The sequence below is a fragment of the Lytechinus variegatus genome, chromosome 4 (genome assembly GCF_018143015.1).
Source record: "Lytechinus variegatus isolate NC3 chromosome 4, Lvar_3.0, whole genome shotgun sequence".
Lineage (NCBI taxonomy): Eukaryota > Metazoa > Echinodermata > Echinoidea > Temnopleuroida > Toxopneustidae > Lytechinus > Lytechinus variegatus.
The window spans coordinates 42,558,255-42,574,876 of record NC_054743.1 but is presented as its reverse complement, the minus strand read 5'-3'; the positions used below and the strand labels follow the sequence as shown (position 1 = coordinate 42,574,876).

General features: G+C 36.8%; 1 protein-coding gene across 1 annotated transcript; it reads left to right on the top strand.

Moving 5' to 3' along the window:
• The first annotated feature begins 1,730 nt into the window (after positions 1–1,730).
• Positions 1,731–10,906, top strand: LOC121412698 (glutathione S-transferase alpha-4-like). Its single transcript, XM_041605475.1, has 6 exons — positions 1,731–2,025; positions 3,229–3,280; positions 4,269–4,401; positions 8,150–8,297; positions 9,716–9,853; positions 10,773–10,906. Exons 1-6 carry the CDS (start codon positions 1,936–1,938, stop codon positions 10,890–10,892), a joined length of 681 nt encoding a protein of 226 aa, XP_041461409.1. The 5' UTR covers positions 1,731–1,935; the 3' UTR covers positions 10,893–10,906.
• Positions 10,907–16,622: the final 5,716 nt, after the last annotated feature.

Below are 16,622 nucleotides of genomic sequence, written 5' to 3'. Positions count from 1 at the left end.
ATTTGGAGATCCAGGAATTCCTTGGAATTTTGTTTGCAATTGGAAGATGTTGGGAATGGAGTGGGATTGTTGAATTAAAAGTTGTTGTGAATATATTGATGAAATGATATGAAATCTGCATATTACTTTGACATGACACGAATATAGTTAACAGAGTGAGGGCGATTAGTATTATTACCTACGAATGAAGAAATGAGGGCGTAAGTCATGTAAGTGGGGGTAATGGTCAGATATATCCGATACTAAATGCCAGAGGCGATCACGGAAGGAAAAATATTATCAATCAGAGTAGATGCGACATCAGACATATGAATTGATTTTCTAATAAGCGGGATGTAAAGAGTTTGATAGCATTCGGTTAATAAAATATGAACAGCTGTGGTATTCATGTTTTAGAATGTTGATTAAAATCCCTCATAACAGTATACACGTCGTATTTTCAAAGCTCCTTTTCGAAAGAAGAGCTTTAATTGATTCATAAAATTCAACAGTGCTAGGTCATGTAGGTGGTCTATAAATTTCACCAGTAATAATGTTACTTCTATTGGGTTATTGGATTGCAATAAACATACACTAAATTGTTTTATATATTACATTAATTTCGTCTAGTGATAACACACCTGCTTGTTGTTAACCCTAATTCTCCCGGGGGGGGGGCCATAATGCCCTCCCCCTCGACAATTTTTGCGATAGGTCCGCTGCGCATTTTTTTTTTACCTCGCCGCTCGCTGACTTTTTACTTTCAAGTCTCTTGCATATTTTGAGACCAACTTTGTGATGCCCTGGTACGCGGTTACGACATAACGGAACATTATTTAAGTGCATGTCAGACCCAAAATTGCTCAAAAACGTGATTTCTTGTACAAATCCAATGCAAATTATGTATTTAGCCAAAAATCATAAATGTATCATTATTTCTACTTTTACTGATTAAACATAATTAACTTGATTTTGCCTTGTTTATGACCAGAATTTAGTCTGGAACGATATCCATAAAAAACAATAAAATACATAAGATATCGGTCTTGTTACCATAATTTTTTTAATTCACAATTGTTGGGAATGCTCTAAAGAATATTATCACCAAAAAATAGCATTCTAGGAGCTATATATAGTGAATCAGAGCAAAAAGTATGATTTCATGAATAAATTAGCATAATTAATTCATATTTAATAAAAAAATAAATTCAGTGAAATTTACCAATGCAACTGCGTAGATTACGTCATTCTCTACCATCTTGCAAATTTTCGTCATGATCGCGCAATCCGAGGCTGAGATCTAAAGGGGGGCCATAATGCCACCCCCCCCCCCCCCGGAATGACAAGAATCAAACAGAGGGAATGTTGATGAGTCGTTTAGCCATGTTTTACAAATACCAATAACAGCGTCTCTGAATTCAAGTTTGTCGACGAATAGGTCAAAATTTTTGTTGAGGCTCCTGATATTAAAATGTGAAATAAAGAAATAATTGGGATGTAAGATGTTATCCAACGAAATAAACTTTTTTTGGTTTCCTCTAGATCATAAGGGTTTATGGCATACAAAACCAAGACTGTAATCTAGTAGTGATTCGGAATATACACAGACCAGGGCTATTGGGAAATTGCACAAATTTACAAAAGGACGCAGCCCCTCCCCCAACCCCCGTCTCGGTCCAACCCCAACCACCATTTATCATATGAGACTGGTGGTACGTAGACCTAGGTCTTCGCAGGCAAGTTAAACATTGAATAGGTCGAAGTCGATATTCTCTATTTACATTGCATCGGTGTCAATATCCTGATGATGGTTGGACTGTCGTGACGTCACCAGAGAGAGAGAGAGAGAGTTGCTTCGATGCCTTGACAAAATTAAAACCCACGTGTACTCTACCACAAGTTGACAAGGTAAGATCGTATTTGAATGTCAAACGAGGAACGCAAAAAAAAGGAAACATGTCGAATGATAGGCCATGTTTTACCTATTTGGCAGGTCGAGGGTTGGCCGAAGTTACTCGCCTTGCTTTGAATGCAGCAAGAATAGAAGTAAGTTTGTTTTTTCTATTTTCTTATTCGATTTCGTTTGATTGATTTTCAGATGGAATTACATTAAACACTCCTTACCCGCATACGCGGTGCAAAGCGAGCATGCATAATCGTTCATGATTGAGGAATGTAGTTAGAATATGGTGCATGAATGTACAAGAATTCTATTTAATATTTATGTGCTCAAACATGTCAATAAAATATCAATTGTCTGTCTTATGATTATCGTCTTGATTGAATTTTAGAGACCTGGGGGGTGTTTCACAAAGATTTAAGTATGACTTAGAGTTGCACTTAAATGCCGACGCATACATGATATGCAACGCGCGATCTTATTGATAGATACGCATTAGTGCGCGTCCTCATGACACGATCTGACCAATGCGGTCAAGCCTTTCATACCGTGCGCAAGTCGGTATTCAAGTGCGACTCTAAGTCATACTTAAATCTTTGTGAAACACCCCCCGGGTTTTAATACATGTATATTTGAAATTATAACTGCAGCTTTTGTAGATGGGAGTGTTTGTTTACAAGCTGAGATATAGAAGGCATGACGAAAGTGATATAGATAATATGAGAGCAAGCTTTGAGGGGAAAGGTCACATTATAACCAGTTTAAAGATTTGGTATACATGAATTAGACTGCAGATCACTGCAACCAATGGCGGCAATAAAATTGGGGGTGGGGGCTTCCAAAGGAGAGTAAAAACACTTTCAATACGTAGTATGGGATGGGCAAGGTGCGTTAATATGTCAATGCATATGTTATCTTATATTTGGTATACTTCAATGAACACACTTAAAAATAACCATAGAAAACACTATCAAAAAACAGAACTGGACTATTTCAATAGGCTCGATATGGTTCTTCTTTTCTTTAATTTATACATTTTGAAGGAAGCTTTTCCCCAACATGTAAAAAAAAATGTGTTTGTGATATCTTATTTTATTTAGATTTCAGTCTTTAAAATGTATCATCTTTTATTTACCAAAACTTAGAGAACATTTTATTGCCCTGCATTTTCTCATTATAGCGAAGTGTCCTGGGTGTATACTGTATTTCTTTAATGTGCAGATTGGAAATAAAGTGATGTATAAGACAACTTACCTCATAATTATGATCAAGTGCACCGATATACATTATTTATGATGCAAAAATAGGTGCCAAATTCGTATTTTCTTTCTGTATTTTTTTTAATTTAGTATGATGAAGTCTACTTACAAACCAGGGAAGAATTCCTACAGCTCATTGCAGGTAAAAAAAAATGATTTTTAATGGATCATAATTATGAGACCATTGGTGCCGTACTTACGGTACTGAAAATAAAATTTGAATTGTTTCTCTAAAGGTTCTGCCACATTTCACTCATTCCTATGACACTGCAGATAAAATAACATATTTGATTAGAGGTTATGTTGATCAGTTTTATTCCAGTATCCAAAATAAACATCTTGTGTCTTGAGGGGGTTTCCTTTTATTTTGAAGTTTTATTTTTTTCCATTTGATTATATTGTTATAAAGAATAGGCTTATAGCACTCACGACACAGCGACCTTCAACTATACAAAGTAGGGTTATAAGATCAAATAATTTTTTTCCCAATGATAGGTAAAACAAAATAGAATAACAAGGTAAACTGCCGATTCGTCTAATGCCAACTCGTCCACTCATCACATGGTCTAACTTCATTTATGCTAATGCCATTCCATCAACATTTCGTGTAACAATCATATTTGGTCCGATAACATTTTGGTACAATTATCACTTCGACTAATCACCAGTTCATCGATGGCAATTTCGCCTTATATCCAATTAGTCTATTACCCATTTTCTTTTCATTTATTTGGCCCAGTTAAAACTTTTCCAATTAGACCAAATGATTAATGAACTAAATTGCTACTGGACCAACTGGTTTTTAGACGAAATGATGAGTGGACGAAATGACAATGAGACCGTGCGGATAGTTGAGGATTTATGATAGTAAACGAGTTGATAATTAGACGAATTGGCGTTAATGGACCAATTAACAGGGACCCATTCCATAAAGGATTACAACCATGGTAACATTTCCATTTTTGCTTCCAAGGTATTAGGGCTCTACAGCCCACCACCCTTAGTCTCGCATTGCATAAGTCTCAATACACCGGGAGATTGTTTGTTTATGAAAACTACATTGGTAATAAAATGAGGAACTTCACGTTAATTATTTGGACTTTGGCGTTGTTAATGTCATCCATGTCCAGATGGTAAACTGATGTTCAAGCAAGTTCCCCTGCTAGAGATTGATGGAGAGAACGTTATAGGGAGTGAACCTGTGCTCCGATATGTCTGTAGGAAATACAACTTCAAAGCCAAATCCCCAGAGGACCAAGTCAAGTAGGCATTTGTTACACTCGACGCCATCCACTTTCCCATGATGAGCATGTTATGGTAATGGCGTTGGTGGAAGTGGTGGTGGTGGTGATAGGGACGATGATGATGGTGATGATGATGATAAAGATGACGGAGAAGATTGATGATGGTGGTGATGATGCAGGAACCTGTCCACGGAGGATTAATATATTGTTACTGGGGGTGCTGAGCATTGTCACAGCACCCCAAGTAACAGTAGATAATCCTCCGTGGCCAGGTCCATGTGATGATGGTAATGACGGTGATGACGGTGGTGGTTTATGACGGTGATGACGATGATGAAGGTGCTGATGATCGTGCTGATGGTAATGACGACGACGACGATGATGATGTGGTCAGTGGCGGACCTTGACCCGGAGGAGACAAAGCATTGGGGGCACAGCATTGTTCACAGACAATGCAGTGCCCCCCATGCTTTGTCTCCTCCGGTTCACGGTCCGCTACTGGATGTGGTGGTGATAATGATGATGTTAGAAATGATAATCACACTGATGAATTATATGTTAACTTACGTATTAGGACGACTCCACCATTTTAGAATCAAAGATAATTCAGACAATAATGTAACAAAAGAGTAATGGAAGAAGTGCATGTAGAGACCAGTTGAAACGGTTTGTATAGTATTTGTCATTTGTAAAATAATAATAGTACGGTATGCAGTGTATTTTTTCTCTCTGAAAGAAGACAAAATTAAAGGAAAGGTATTCGATAAACGCCAAGTGGAAATAAGAATAGTCAAGTACACAGGATATTAAACATTTTGAGTGTTATCATCTTGAAATAAAGATGTTTATTCAACAAGTTCAAATTTCAATGTGTCCTCTTGGCCCCTTGGAAGCGGGGACGCTGCGTGTATTATTCACCATAAGCAGCACCCTTGGGAATCTGGGGAAATCATCATGATCATGAATTTATCAATACATGTAATTACTTTCATTTTGTAGCGAAGCGATTTGTTTCATTCAAACCAGCACCCCCTATAGTCAAATGAAGTATACATACAGATGCACTTTTTTTATAAATGATGGTTTAAGATCCACATTTACTCATGAATAAACCATTCGCAACTTAACATAATGTTCTGTCTACGAAACACACACTGTTCCAGATGTCAACATGTTTACCGAGGTGAATCAGTTTCCTCGTCTAGTTTGATTGAAACAATAGCTGTTGTTACTTCCTCTGATTCACGTTGACATTCACCTTTTTTCCTTTTCCATGTTTTTATTTCACTCTAAAACAGTGTAGTATTTTCTTAACCTTAAATTAAGATTAAATGATTTATAAAGCGCAATGGAAGAAGAAACAAATATGTGAAGAAACAAAAGACACGTCTGAGTATGACGCATTGATTGAAAATCACGTTTATTTCCTTCAAACAGATACAAAATAATATTTGACATAGTAACGAATACAGTATATATTTCGACACAATATTGAAGGAGGCGAAAACCCGAAAAGCAGAGCTTTAGTTGGGGTCGCCAGATGCAAATAAATAACAAGTTACGTACTGTAATGACATCATATGAAATTGCATATAAATAAGAAAGTTAAGAGTATAAAAGAAACATACAGTAGATGGAGAAGAGGGAGAAGAAATGTAGGCATTAGAAGATAAGTTCATTTGAATAAAAGAGTAAACTGGTCGCAATTACGTAACATTGGTACATGTATAAAGAGCTTGACTGACATTTGTCTAATGAAATAAAATTAAAACTTATTCGTTTAACGCTTGAATTGGCATAACCAGTGCATTTCGGAACCAGATATGAATAACATATGTTGCGTTTGGTGAGCTGAAAGGGGGCTATTATAGTATGTGTAGAGTGTAGAATTTGTGGCGCACATGGGGTGGGGGTGATGGTTTTGAACACGTCCAAATCCTTTATGCGTGGATATCTTATCAATCATAAAAGATGCCAATGGATACACAGGCTTTTTGGTTTTGTTTTGTGTTGAAATTGTGCTTATTTCATGGATTGTATTGTGGTTGATAATGGCCGTTTTTTAGAGAGGGGTAGTGGTTTGAAGCTCTAGGTAGTAGGCTAGCATGGTGATATCTGGAATAGGAAAGAATGAAATTGTTATAAAACAATGGGTCATTGTGTTATTAGTTAATTAATGTGGAAAATGAGAAAACATGATGGTTTTATTGAAATTACTAATGAGTTTGTCTACATGACAATAAAACAACATGTTAACAAATTAATTAGATTCACTACATAATTGTTTGTTGAAGGCACAGTGGCAGGATTGTAATGTACTGGTTAATGTTTTGATCTTATTCAGACTATTATGTTTCTTACTTTTGGTGGCTGGAAAAAGGAGAGTTGTTGATGAAAAAATTTGGGTGGTGAGAGGATGGCCCATACAGGGAATACATCCTCTCACCTAGTGTAAATTTTGCGACAATGAAAATTTGAATTCAAAATTTAACCAAATAGACCTAATGTTTGCTTTAAATCTTGGAGAAATTGCTGGTAGAAAGTCTAGAACTGCTAAATGTTGTTAATTTTTTATTGAACATTAATTTTGCGCAGTTTAGTTGAAGATTTATCTACAAATAATTATTTTTGTCGTAAAAGCAACTGTTGTTTGGTTTTACCGATCACCATTAGACTACCACGTTGGATGTGAAAGCAGATGAAAAAAGGAACAATTAACGATAGATATGATAACGAATCTGGATGATGCCACTCGTGTAACCTTGAGCATTTTCTGCAAATTGGCAAAATCCAATATGGCCGCCAAAATATGCAAATCACCCATGAAAATCATGAAATATATTTCAATATTAAGAATGGCTGTCATTTTGTAAACATTATTTGTCTCCACCCAAATTTTATACTATGCGATAAGTGCCTATGGTGGCCATTTTCAATTTAAAGATGCAGCATTTATCACCTTCATTACACAACATTCCGATATATCTCATTAGAAACCATTATTTGAGACAATGATTCACCCTCACAATAATAATAGCGACATCCATTATTGTGTACGCACAGATATTGCCCAACGATGAAAGTTAAACCGGCTTTACGAGTTTTCTTGGACAATCATGTTGTGCATCTTTGAAAAGGAAGTGGCTTCCCTCGAACGTATCACTGTAGAGGGATAAAAAAGTCATCAATCACGTGACATATAATAAAAAAAAACTTGTTTTCTTTGTAATCATTTTCATTTTGTGTTTTTTTCAAGTGATATGTAAGTTAAACCATTAAGTGTTGTATCCATGTACTTCCCCAAAAAATGAAAATGCCAACATAAAAAACGAGCGTTATTTAGTGACGACAAAGATTCTGCTTACGAAAGGTAATGAAATGTTTTGAAAAAGTTTAAGATGTGAAGAGCGCCGCATACTGCGTTCCAGGAACAGAGCATCCAGCTAGGTGAATTTTGCCCACACCATGGAACTCTCTTGTAGGTCCATGCTTATACAAATGCGGTACCAAGATCTGAACATGCAAAGGAATCCACATTTAGCGAATATTAGGTTAAGTGCACCTTTAAAGAAAGGATGTTGAAGAAAAATAATAGAATTCATTTTCTAGCAATTTAAATTGAACTATTTTGTTTTTAATTTTGAAGAATATGGCCTAATCATCAGCAGCCACTATTAATGTTGCAAATCTCTCTCCCTCTCTTTCTTTGCTTCTCTCTTTCCTTCTTCCATTTCTACTTATTTACATTTTACAATTATGTTCTGTAGAGTTGATATGTTATCCATGGGAGCCAGAGATATGCTAAGATCGGGATTTTCTGCCGCCCAATTCCAGAAAACTCGAGAAGAACAGGAAACAATGCTCCAAGGAGCTGTAAAACAATGCAAGAACAGATACTTCCCCGTCTTCGAAAAGGTAAATCATAATATCATTCCGTTCATTTCCAATTCGGCTTCTCCTATTTCGTCCAATTGCCAACTTTTCTAGTATCAGTCGATCTACCGTCGGTTCGTCCACTATCCACTTCGGTTAGTTGACAGTTCGTCCACTCATCATTTCTTCTAATAACCAGTTGGTCGTCCAAAAGCCATTTATTCCGTAGACATTTTGGACTAAGTGTTCATTGAGTAAACTGAATGAAAATGAAATGGATATTAGACCAAGTGGTTATGAGACGAAAAGAATATACAAAATGGTGATTAGACGAAGTGATGGATGGACCAAATGGTTGTTGACGAAATGTTGGACGGAGTAGCATCAGACTAAATGAAAGTAGGCTGTATGGTGGGTGGACGAGTTGGTAGTAGGCGAATTGGCAATTTCGCCTCCTACTTCACAGCGTGTCATGAAAGGGATGCGTTCGTGCTTGTGAGTGCTTGTGTGTGTGCGTTTGAGGGTGATTGTGCGGGTGTGGGTTGATGTGAGAGAGATCGCGGTGTTAGGAGAAGGGTCGGGGGATAAAGTTCGATTAGAAAGCGATGAGAATGACCAACCCCCTCATATCATTTGATCTTGGCCATGAAATATGCAAATGAAACATATGAGGACTGCATGCAAACCCACATAAGGTGTGAAGACTTTAAAGTAAAGAGAAAAAATCAATTCAATAATGTTTCAATCTATGTAAATTGGAACATTTCCTTCACTGGCTTTAACACAGATATTTACAGAAAATTGTGCACGTCGGCATGGATGTACAAACATTGTAATATAATAACATCAAATGAATTAAATTAAACATTTGTGAAAATTGCAAATGTAATGAAAAAATCATATGGGCCATCGCAGCAACTTGTCTACTCCGTCTGTCATTACTCTTGATTTTTTCTCCAATCTAGCTCATTGAATTCGTGTTTCAAATAAAATACTAGTATTCCAATCCGGGACAAACCACATGATGAAGTGCAAATTGCATCTTCTGTTTTTGTTTATGGTACAGTAACTCCCGTAGGAACCTGGAAAAACTGCATTTTTGCTGATAAACGCCAAGCTGGTATATAAACAATCACCCATAAAACATTTTACGTCTAGGCTTCTCAGTCACAGCGTCTGACGCTATACACGACAGATATTACCCTCGGTCCTTTTGATAAACGTGGAGACAATATAAAATGGGAGAGTGAGGATTTGAACTCACGACCTTGCAGTTATGAGTCCAATGATCTAACCTCTGGACCGCACGACTATTAAAGCTTAAAAAAAGAAAACTTATCACCCATCCATATGTATTCATAAATATCAGCACAGTGCGATGAATCCGGAATGACTCAGTTTAATAAAACACTGGATACAAAAATACTGCTATTACCCCTTTTTTCATGACTTTCATTTAGATTCTTGGCGAAAGCAAATCAGGGTTCCTTGTCGGAGATTCTCTCACCATGGCAGACTTTATGTTTTTCGATGGCCTGAGCTACGTGAACGAGATCCCGAGAATCAAGCCCTTACTAGATGACTTCCCTAATCTCCAGGTAGGTAACTGTTAATCCCTCCCCAAGAAAAATTGAAGTATCTGACACAGTAAGCAGTCCCCTTCCTGTGATACAGTCGGTATTTGGCAAAAAAAGTTGTCAGAAACTTATATTTTCATTGAGACATTCAGTAGCTTGACGAAGTTGTCCGAGACATCATAGACATCTCTTTTCAAAACTGCAAAGGGAAGTATATATATTTGAGTTTTTTCGAGAGCTAAGCGTCTATCTTAATATTGTGTAGATCTAGACAGAAAATAATGTTTTTTTACTTGGGTCTAAAAAGCATAAGGATCCAAAGGCAAACAAATCAAAACTAAGTTTATGAAAATGTCCCTTTTCAGGGGGTGGCGGAATTGTCCAGGACACCCAGAATTTGTTATTACCCATGAGTGCCATGAATGCCGATGACCCAGTTGCATAGCAGCTAATTGCATCAATTTACCATAACCCTGCCATAAACCATCGTAACAAATTTTGGATATCCTTCTTATATACTTTGAGGTATAGATGAACGTATGTTATAGTTCTCCGTGGAATTCACCATTGATGGGAAAGAAGATGTAGTGTGAAGTTCATGATAGCATTCTTTATCCATTGGTTAGTAGGACCCATGCTTTGTCCAACAACATATCGGATCTGATAATTTTCCTTGATTTGGATTAGCCGAGCAGCACTGTTGCTATGGTACATGTACATAACTATCGGATAACACAAGCTTTGTCCGATAAAAATATCTGTCGACTCCCTTCATGAAACGCTTCCTAAGGTGTACGCTAACAGCGTCAAAAGGAAGTCCAAGAGATTCAACTGATTATTACTCTTTACATGTATGTGAGTTATGTGTTATGAACATGCCTATTTCCACCTGCTGTTTTTGTTTTTTCTCTCTCTTTCCTTTTGTTTTGTTCTCCAACAGAAGTACATTGTCCACTTCTCAAACCAACCGGGACTCAAGGAATACCTTTGTAGCTCTCGACGCCACCCACCTCCCGATGATGAGTATGTACGGGTCGTCAACTTGGTTCTTGACTGGTGATTGGCACGATTTACAATATGCATGATATGCATGATATGAGGCTTTCGCTTCCTAAACGCAGGACGGATTCACGAAATAGGAAATGTACTGTCGAATGCCCTTCATGACAACGAACAACCCAGAAGTCTTTGTAGAAAATTTTGGAATAAAAATCAATGGAATTTCATATGATAATGATCTCTTTTATACAATTGACAAAAGCCAAAAACAAATTGACAGAAAACAAAAAATATAAATAAGCAGAAAGAAATGGAGAGAGAGAGGGCGGGGGCAAGTAATGAGGACCGCAGACCAGCCCTTTTGTGCACCTAAAGCATTCTATAGTAATCGATAAATTGTTACTTTAGGGACAAAACCCATGATAGCAAGGAAATTAGAAAATATATGAACTATATCATACAACATGCTCAACGGGATGCTTTTAAAATATCCTTAGAAATAGACATGCTTGTCCCTTATTTGTACGACATAAGTAAAGATAATTGGATATGAAATATTATCGATTCTACTTTTTCAGAACAGAGGTCGGATTAAAAACAGTAATGTACTTTTTACAGAAATATAAAAAAAAGAATTGCTTATTTTTTCTTTCATTCAAAGTACCTTTGTTCTAACAAAATGATATTTTCCCTGCAGATTATTTGACTATTTTTGATAGAAAACCATGTAGTATTTTCGTTTTTCGGATATCCCGAAGGACATTTGAGTTGAATTTCCAAGAATAACTCGTGAAATAGATACAAGAAAGAACAACTAATGTATGGTGCGCCGTAAATTACCCATGATAAGATTTTCCATAAAGGGGTTAATTTTCATATCAATGTCGCGCATGGGCATATGCATCATTTCATTTCTTCAACAGTTCAACAAGTCCACAACCCCTCTTAGTTTGAGGGAAAACCTGAACCGCCTAAAGAAATCCACTGGACACCTTATTTTTTTGTTATAGAAGTTAGAATCGTGATGACTGTTTCGGGAATGGGGTTATCATTAATTATTTTCAAATCAATTGTTTTATTTTCCACTTTCAATTTTTCGAATTTACAATCATACAGTTGACCAAATTTGAGGTATATTCAAAGGATATAGTAACACTACAATAGACAATTATCAAAATGAAATATGAATCGAAACGATATAATATAGATACATTAACAAAACGATTTAAATATAAAAAATGAGAAAAAGTGTATTGCTCCCTTTTAATGACGAGTCAATTTTCAGGTAGCCTGTATAAATAATAATAATAATGATATTGTTCATTACCGAAATAGTTAATCTTTGGGACTATTTATTGAAAAAACGAACAGAATAAAGATAAATATGCTAGGCGTCGGCTTTAATGAAAAGCAATAAAACGTCATTCATGTACGAACTTTGTATTGCACATATTTTATTTTATTGTGGCCTTGTGGTTATTTTCCCAAAAGTATTTTTTAAAAGATAGGTACATAGAGCTTGTGACATTAAAGTAAATATTGTGTTATGTTATCGCTAATGAAACAAAATAGTCATGTCATAGCGTGGATCTGTATTAGTCAAATAAAATATTATATCACACAAGCGTGTTTCAATAAAATGCATTGGGAATTTATTTTGCATAGTTTACTTATTTTCAAAGTATGCACGTACATATTGTTTAACTGACAAGAGCATTTAGTCTTCAGTTATTAATTCACATGGGTGTGTGGGTATATGCGTGCTTTATGGGGGGCCGATTCACAAGAGGATGATAACTACCACCAAAATATAACACAAATTAATTTGTTCTGTAGAATGTAATATAAACGTTTGAAATATAACTCTGTTTTTAGACAGACATGTGCATGTAGAGACGTGTATGTTACAAGAGATTTAAACAAGAAAGACGGACTTTTTTCAATTAATGTTGCAAACTTTGGAGGCGTAATTTCCTTCAGCAAGAAATTGATCCACAATTTGCTGCACTCAACCCAGGTGAGGTAAAAGGGTACCTGGCAGAAATTTATTCCTTGAAACGCAGTGCGCGTAACAGCTGCACTGCTAAAGCCAGGGTAATTGTGCTGCATATACTGTAGAGCACTTAGACTTCTGACAAAGTAAGTATTAAGCGCTATATAAGCAAGTATAATTATTATTATTATTGTTATTATGCTGCTTGTATCATCGCACAAACTGATACTACATTGGCCCCGTCTTAAAAAGATTTGCGATTGATTCGATCAACCTCAACCATATGGAAATGCATCACTGTCATAATTTTTCCTACCAGAAATTCGCTCAATGTTCAACATGATGGAGGCCCGCTGGCGCTGCATTACTAAGACGCATATGAATGTATGAGTAATCACTAAAGTTGCACAGCAATTTAAACAAACACGCATTTAGATATTGTCGTTGCATGCTTTCCATAATTGTGGTTGATCAGAGTCATCTTTACTTTTTGTAAGGTGATGCCCAGGGGAAATGCACTTTTATATGTTCCTTTTTTCTTTTTTTATTTGAACTAATCGGATGATTAATGATGAAAAGAATAAAGTTGAAATCACACATTCTATACAAAAGGAAAAGGCGGTTGTTATGCAACTGCACGTTTCATAAACATCATGACACTATGTACGCTGAATATTTAAATCCATTACACTTGTTTTATTTCAATCGCAAAAATTAGTTTCACAATTTTTCAAATACAAAAACGGAACATTAATACCTGTTATAATTCAATCCAATACTTGTCGAAATTCAGGGAAGAAGTACACCAAATCCAACTAGGTATTATTACTATTTTTTATTTGTTTTTGCTTTTTTTGTAAGGGTGTATGGTAAAGCATTTTCCATGTTATTGTGGTTCTAGACGTATCTTTCTCATTATTTTCTCATATTCTTCTTACTTTCTTTTCATTTCGTAAAGGCCTCAATATTATTTGTAGATCAGTCGTTTTGCTCAAACGCAAAGCAAATGACGACTAGTTTGTAATTTCCCTCCAGGAGCCCCACGTCTTACTCACGTGGATTAAATCGTGCCTACATCCCTTCCTTCGGGTGACGTGATTTAAATACGAATGTTTTTTCTGTTTTGTTTCACTATAGTCAGGTAATTTACTCTTACTTCTTTCGAACAACAATTGAACCAGCTGTCAAAATGATTTCATTTAGAGAATATCGGCGGTATTTATCTTGATTGTCCTGATTTCCTCTACGATGCAGTCATGTGGAATTTCAACCATTAGTATGTATCGGAAGATATTTTCTTCATTGTGATCTTATTTTTCGTTGTTATTGATGATGAGGGAATGGGTTACGATGATGATGATGTTGATGGTGGTAGTGGTGGCCGTGTTAGTAATGGTAGTGATAATGCTATCGGTGATATTATTGGAAACATTCCAAGAAGAAGTTGGAATCAAAATCAAGGAAAATACCATACATACAACTTGTCTTGTCCGACAGCAAGTCTGCAGGAAATGCTTTCAGAATTTTGTTTCTCTGTCCCAAAACATTAGGAATGACTATTTTACACAAAGCGCAGTGTGGGGTTTCAAATGCGAGTTCCTATTTGTGGAGTATATGCTTATATTATGAATCACACCTGCCACGAGTTTACAAGAAATATCTAGTAAATAGTATAATATTATGACGGAATCAGCGGCGGAGAGGGTTGGTCCGGTCCGCCGGCAGCTCGCTCTTGTCAGGATGCCTGCAGCCGGCGAGTGTTTTGCATGTCGATTTTCAAACTTTTAGTCGCGGATCCGTTTGGCAGAGATATACTGCCGCAGTTGACACTTGCACACGCCTCGATCCTGTCAGTACCACCACTAGGCAAAACCTCCTGACGGCTACATGCTTTGTTGTCAGCACCAACATCTCATCAATGCATCTAGCTTGTGTAGTTAAGCTCTCTCGACCATATGCATCTGATTCCTGTAGTTAAGCTCTTACGACCATATGCATCAGATTCCTGTAGTTAAGCTCTCACGACCATATGCATCAGATTCCTGTAGTTAAGCTTTCTCGACCATAGGTATGGGTTTCTCTGTAGTCGTGTTCCCACGACCATACCCATGGTCTTCCTCCGTAGTCTGCTTTAGACCAGTTACCACGTCAGTTCAGTACAGCAACCACGTCTGCTCCGTACTGCAACCACGTCTGAATTCCGTACTGCAACCATGCACGTCTGATTCTGTATTGCAACCAGGTCTGTTCAGTACAGCAACCATGCACGTCCAATTCCGTACTGCAACCACTGACGTCTGAATCTGTACCGCAACTACGTCTGTTCAGTACCGACCACGACCACGTCTGATTCCGTCCTGCAACCACGGCTGTTCAGTAATCTGGGGCGGTATTCTGAACATTGTCTTTTCTCCATATTTTATGTTATCTCAGAGATATGACAAAATCGGTATTCTGGTGGATGTCATAACTTTTGTCACAAAAAATTGTCATAAATTTTGTCTTTTCTCTTTAGCGCGCAGCAAAAATACGCGGCTTTAAATGCGCGTAATCCTTTTATACAAGCAAAAGATATGACAAAAGTTATGACAGGGGGTAGCAGTCATAAATTTTGTCATATCTTTTAGTACCAAATATCCGATACCCTGCCGACTGAATGTCAAGCAAATAATTATATTATTTAGATTAGATTGTGGTATAAGTTTCACTCATCTTCCATGACAATTTTCAAAATTATTTTTTCATGCTACAATTAGTTAGGCCCTACATATTTATTCCTCCTTTTTTCTCTGTTTTCCTTACTTTTCTACTTCTCTAAAATCCTTCACAGCTCCCTGTCTCTCTTTGTAATTAAGCACATCAATATACGCGTAGTTGCGCGATGCCAGCAACTGTTTTGGGGATACCTGCCACGGGGCTTTCCTATTGGCTAGAAGGGCTCCAACTGGGAACTAACGATGATTTTGATTGGTTTGCTTCCGAAAAGATGGGTGGGAACTTTGAGAGATATGACAGGGAAAAGACAATGTTCAGAATACCGATTTGTGACAATCATAGCGGTGTCACATCTCGGAGAGAAATGACAAAATTTATGACAAAAGTTATGACAGAGTTCCAGAATACCACCCCAGGAGCGTTACTAATGGATAATTAGTTTTTCCTTTCCGATCAGCGCAGAGCGAAAACTGAAATCAGCATCGTGGTTCGGTCTTTGAAAACAGAAAAACGAAATCACAGCGAGAAAAAACGTGCTGTGATTTCGTTTTTGTTGATCAAAAACAGAATATTGAAATCAGAAACGCTTTTGGGCTCTTTATAATTTCTTATTTTGTATTTGTGTTTTTATGTATCAAAAACAAAATCAGAACACGCTTTTCGCTCTGTGCATGCACCAGAGTGGTAACTCCATGATGAAACAAACCCTCATTTCACATATTAAGTTTTAATTTTGACTTCCTCTCCCATAAACTTGTGTACATTATGGGTGCATATGTTTAAGCATACGTAACCCCTTATTCAATATGGTGGAACTTTTTTGCAAGGCTGTCTTTAGCAATGTCGTTTGGCAGTAATGTTTATCAACCTATGGGCAGAATTCTGTGCAAAAATGAAATCGATTTGTTCATTCATGGATGAGTGAGCACGCATCAAAGTGGAAAAAATTGTATTTTCAATGCCACAGACTCATTTAAAGGTTAATAAAGTGAATATTGGGGGCAAATTCGGTTTCAAATGTGACTTTAATTGCTGTTGTTTTTATCATCCATCAGTTATATCACCACACACTTTCCGAACTTT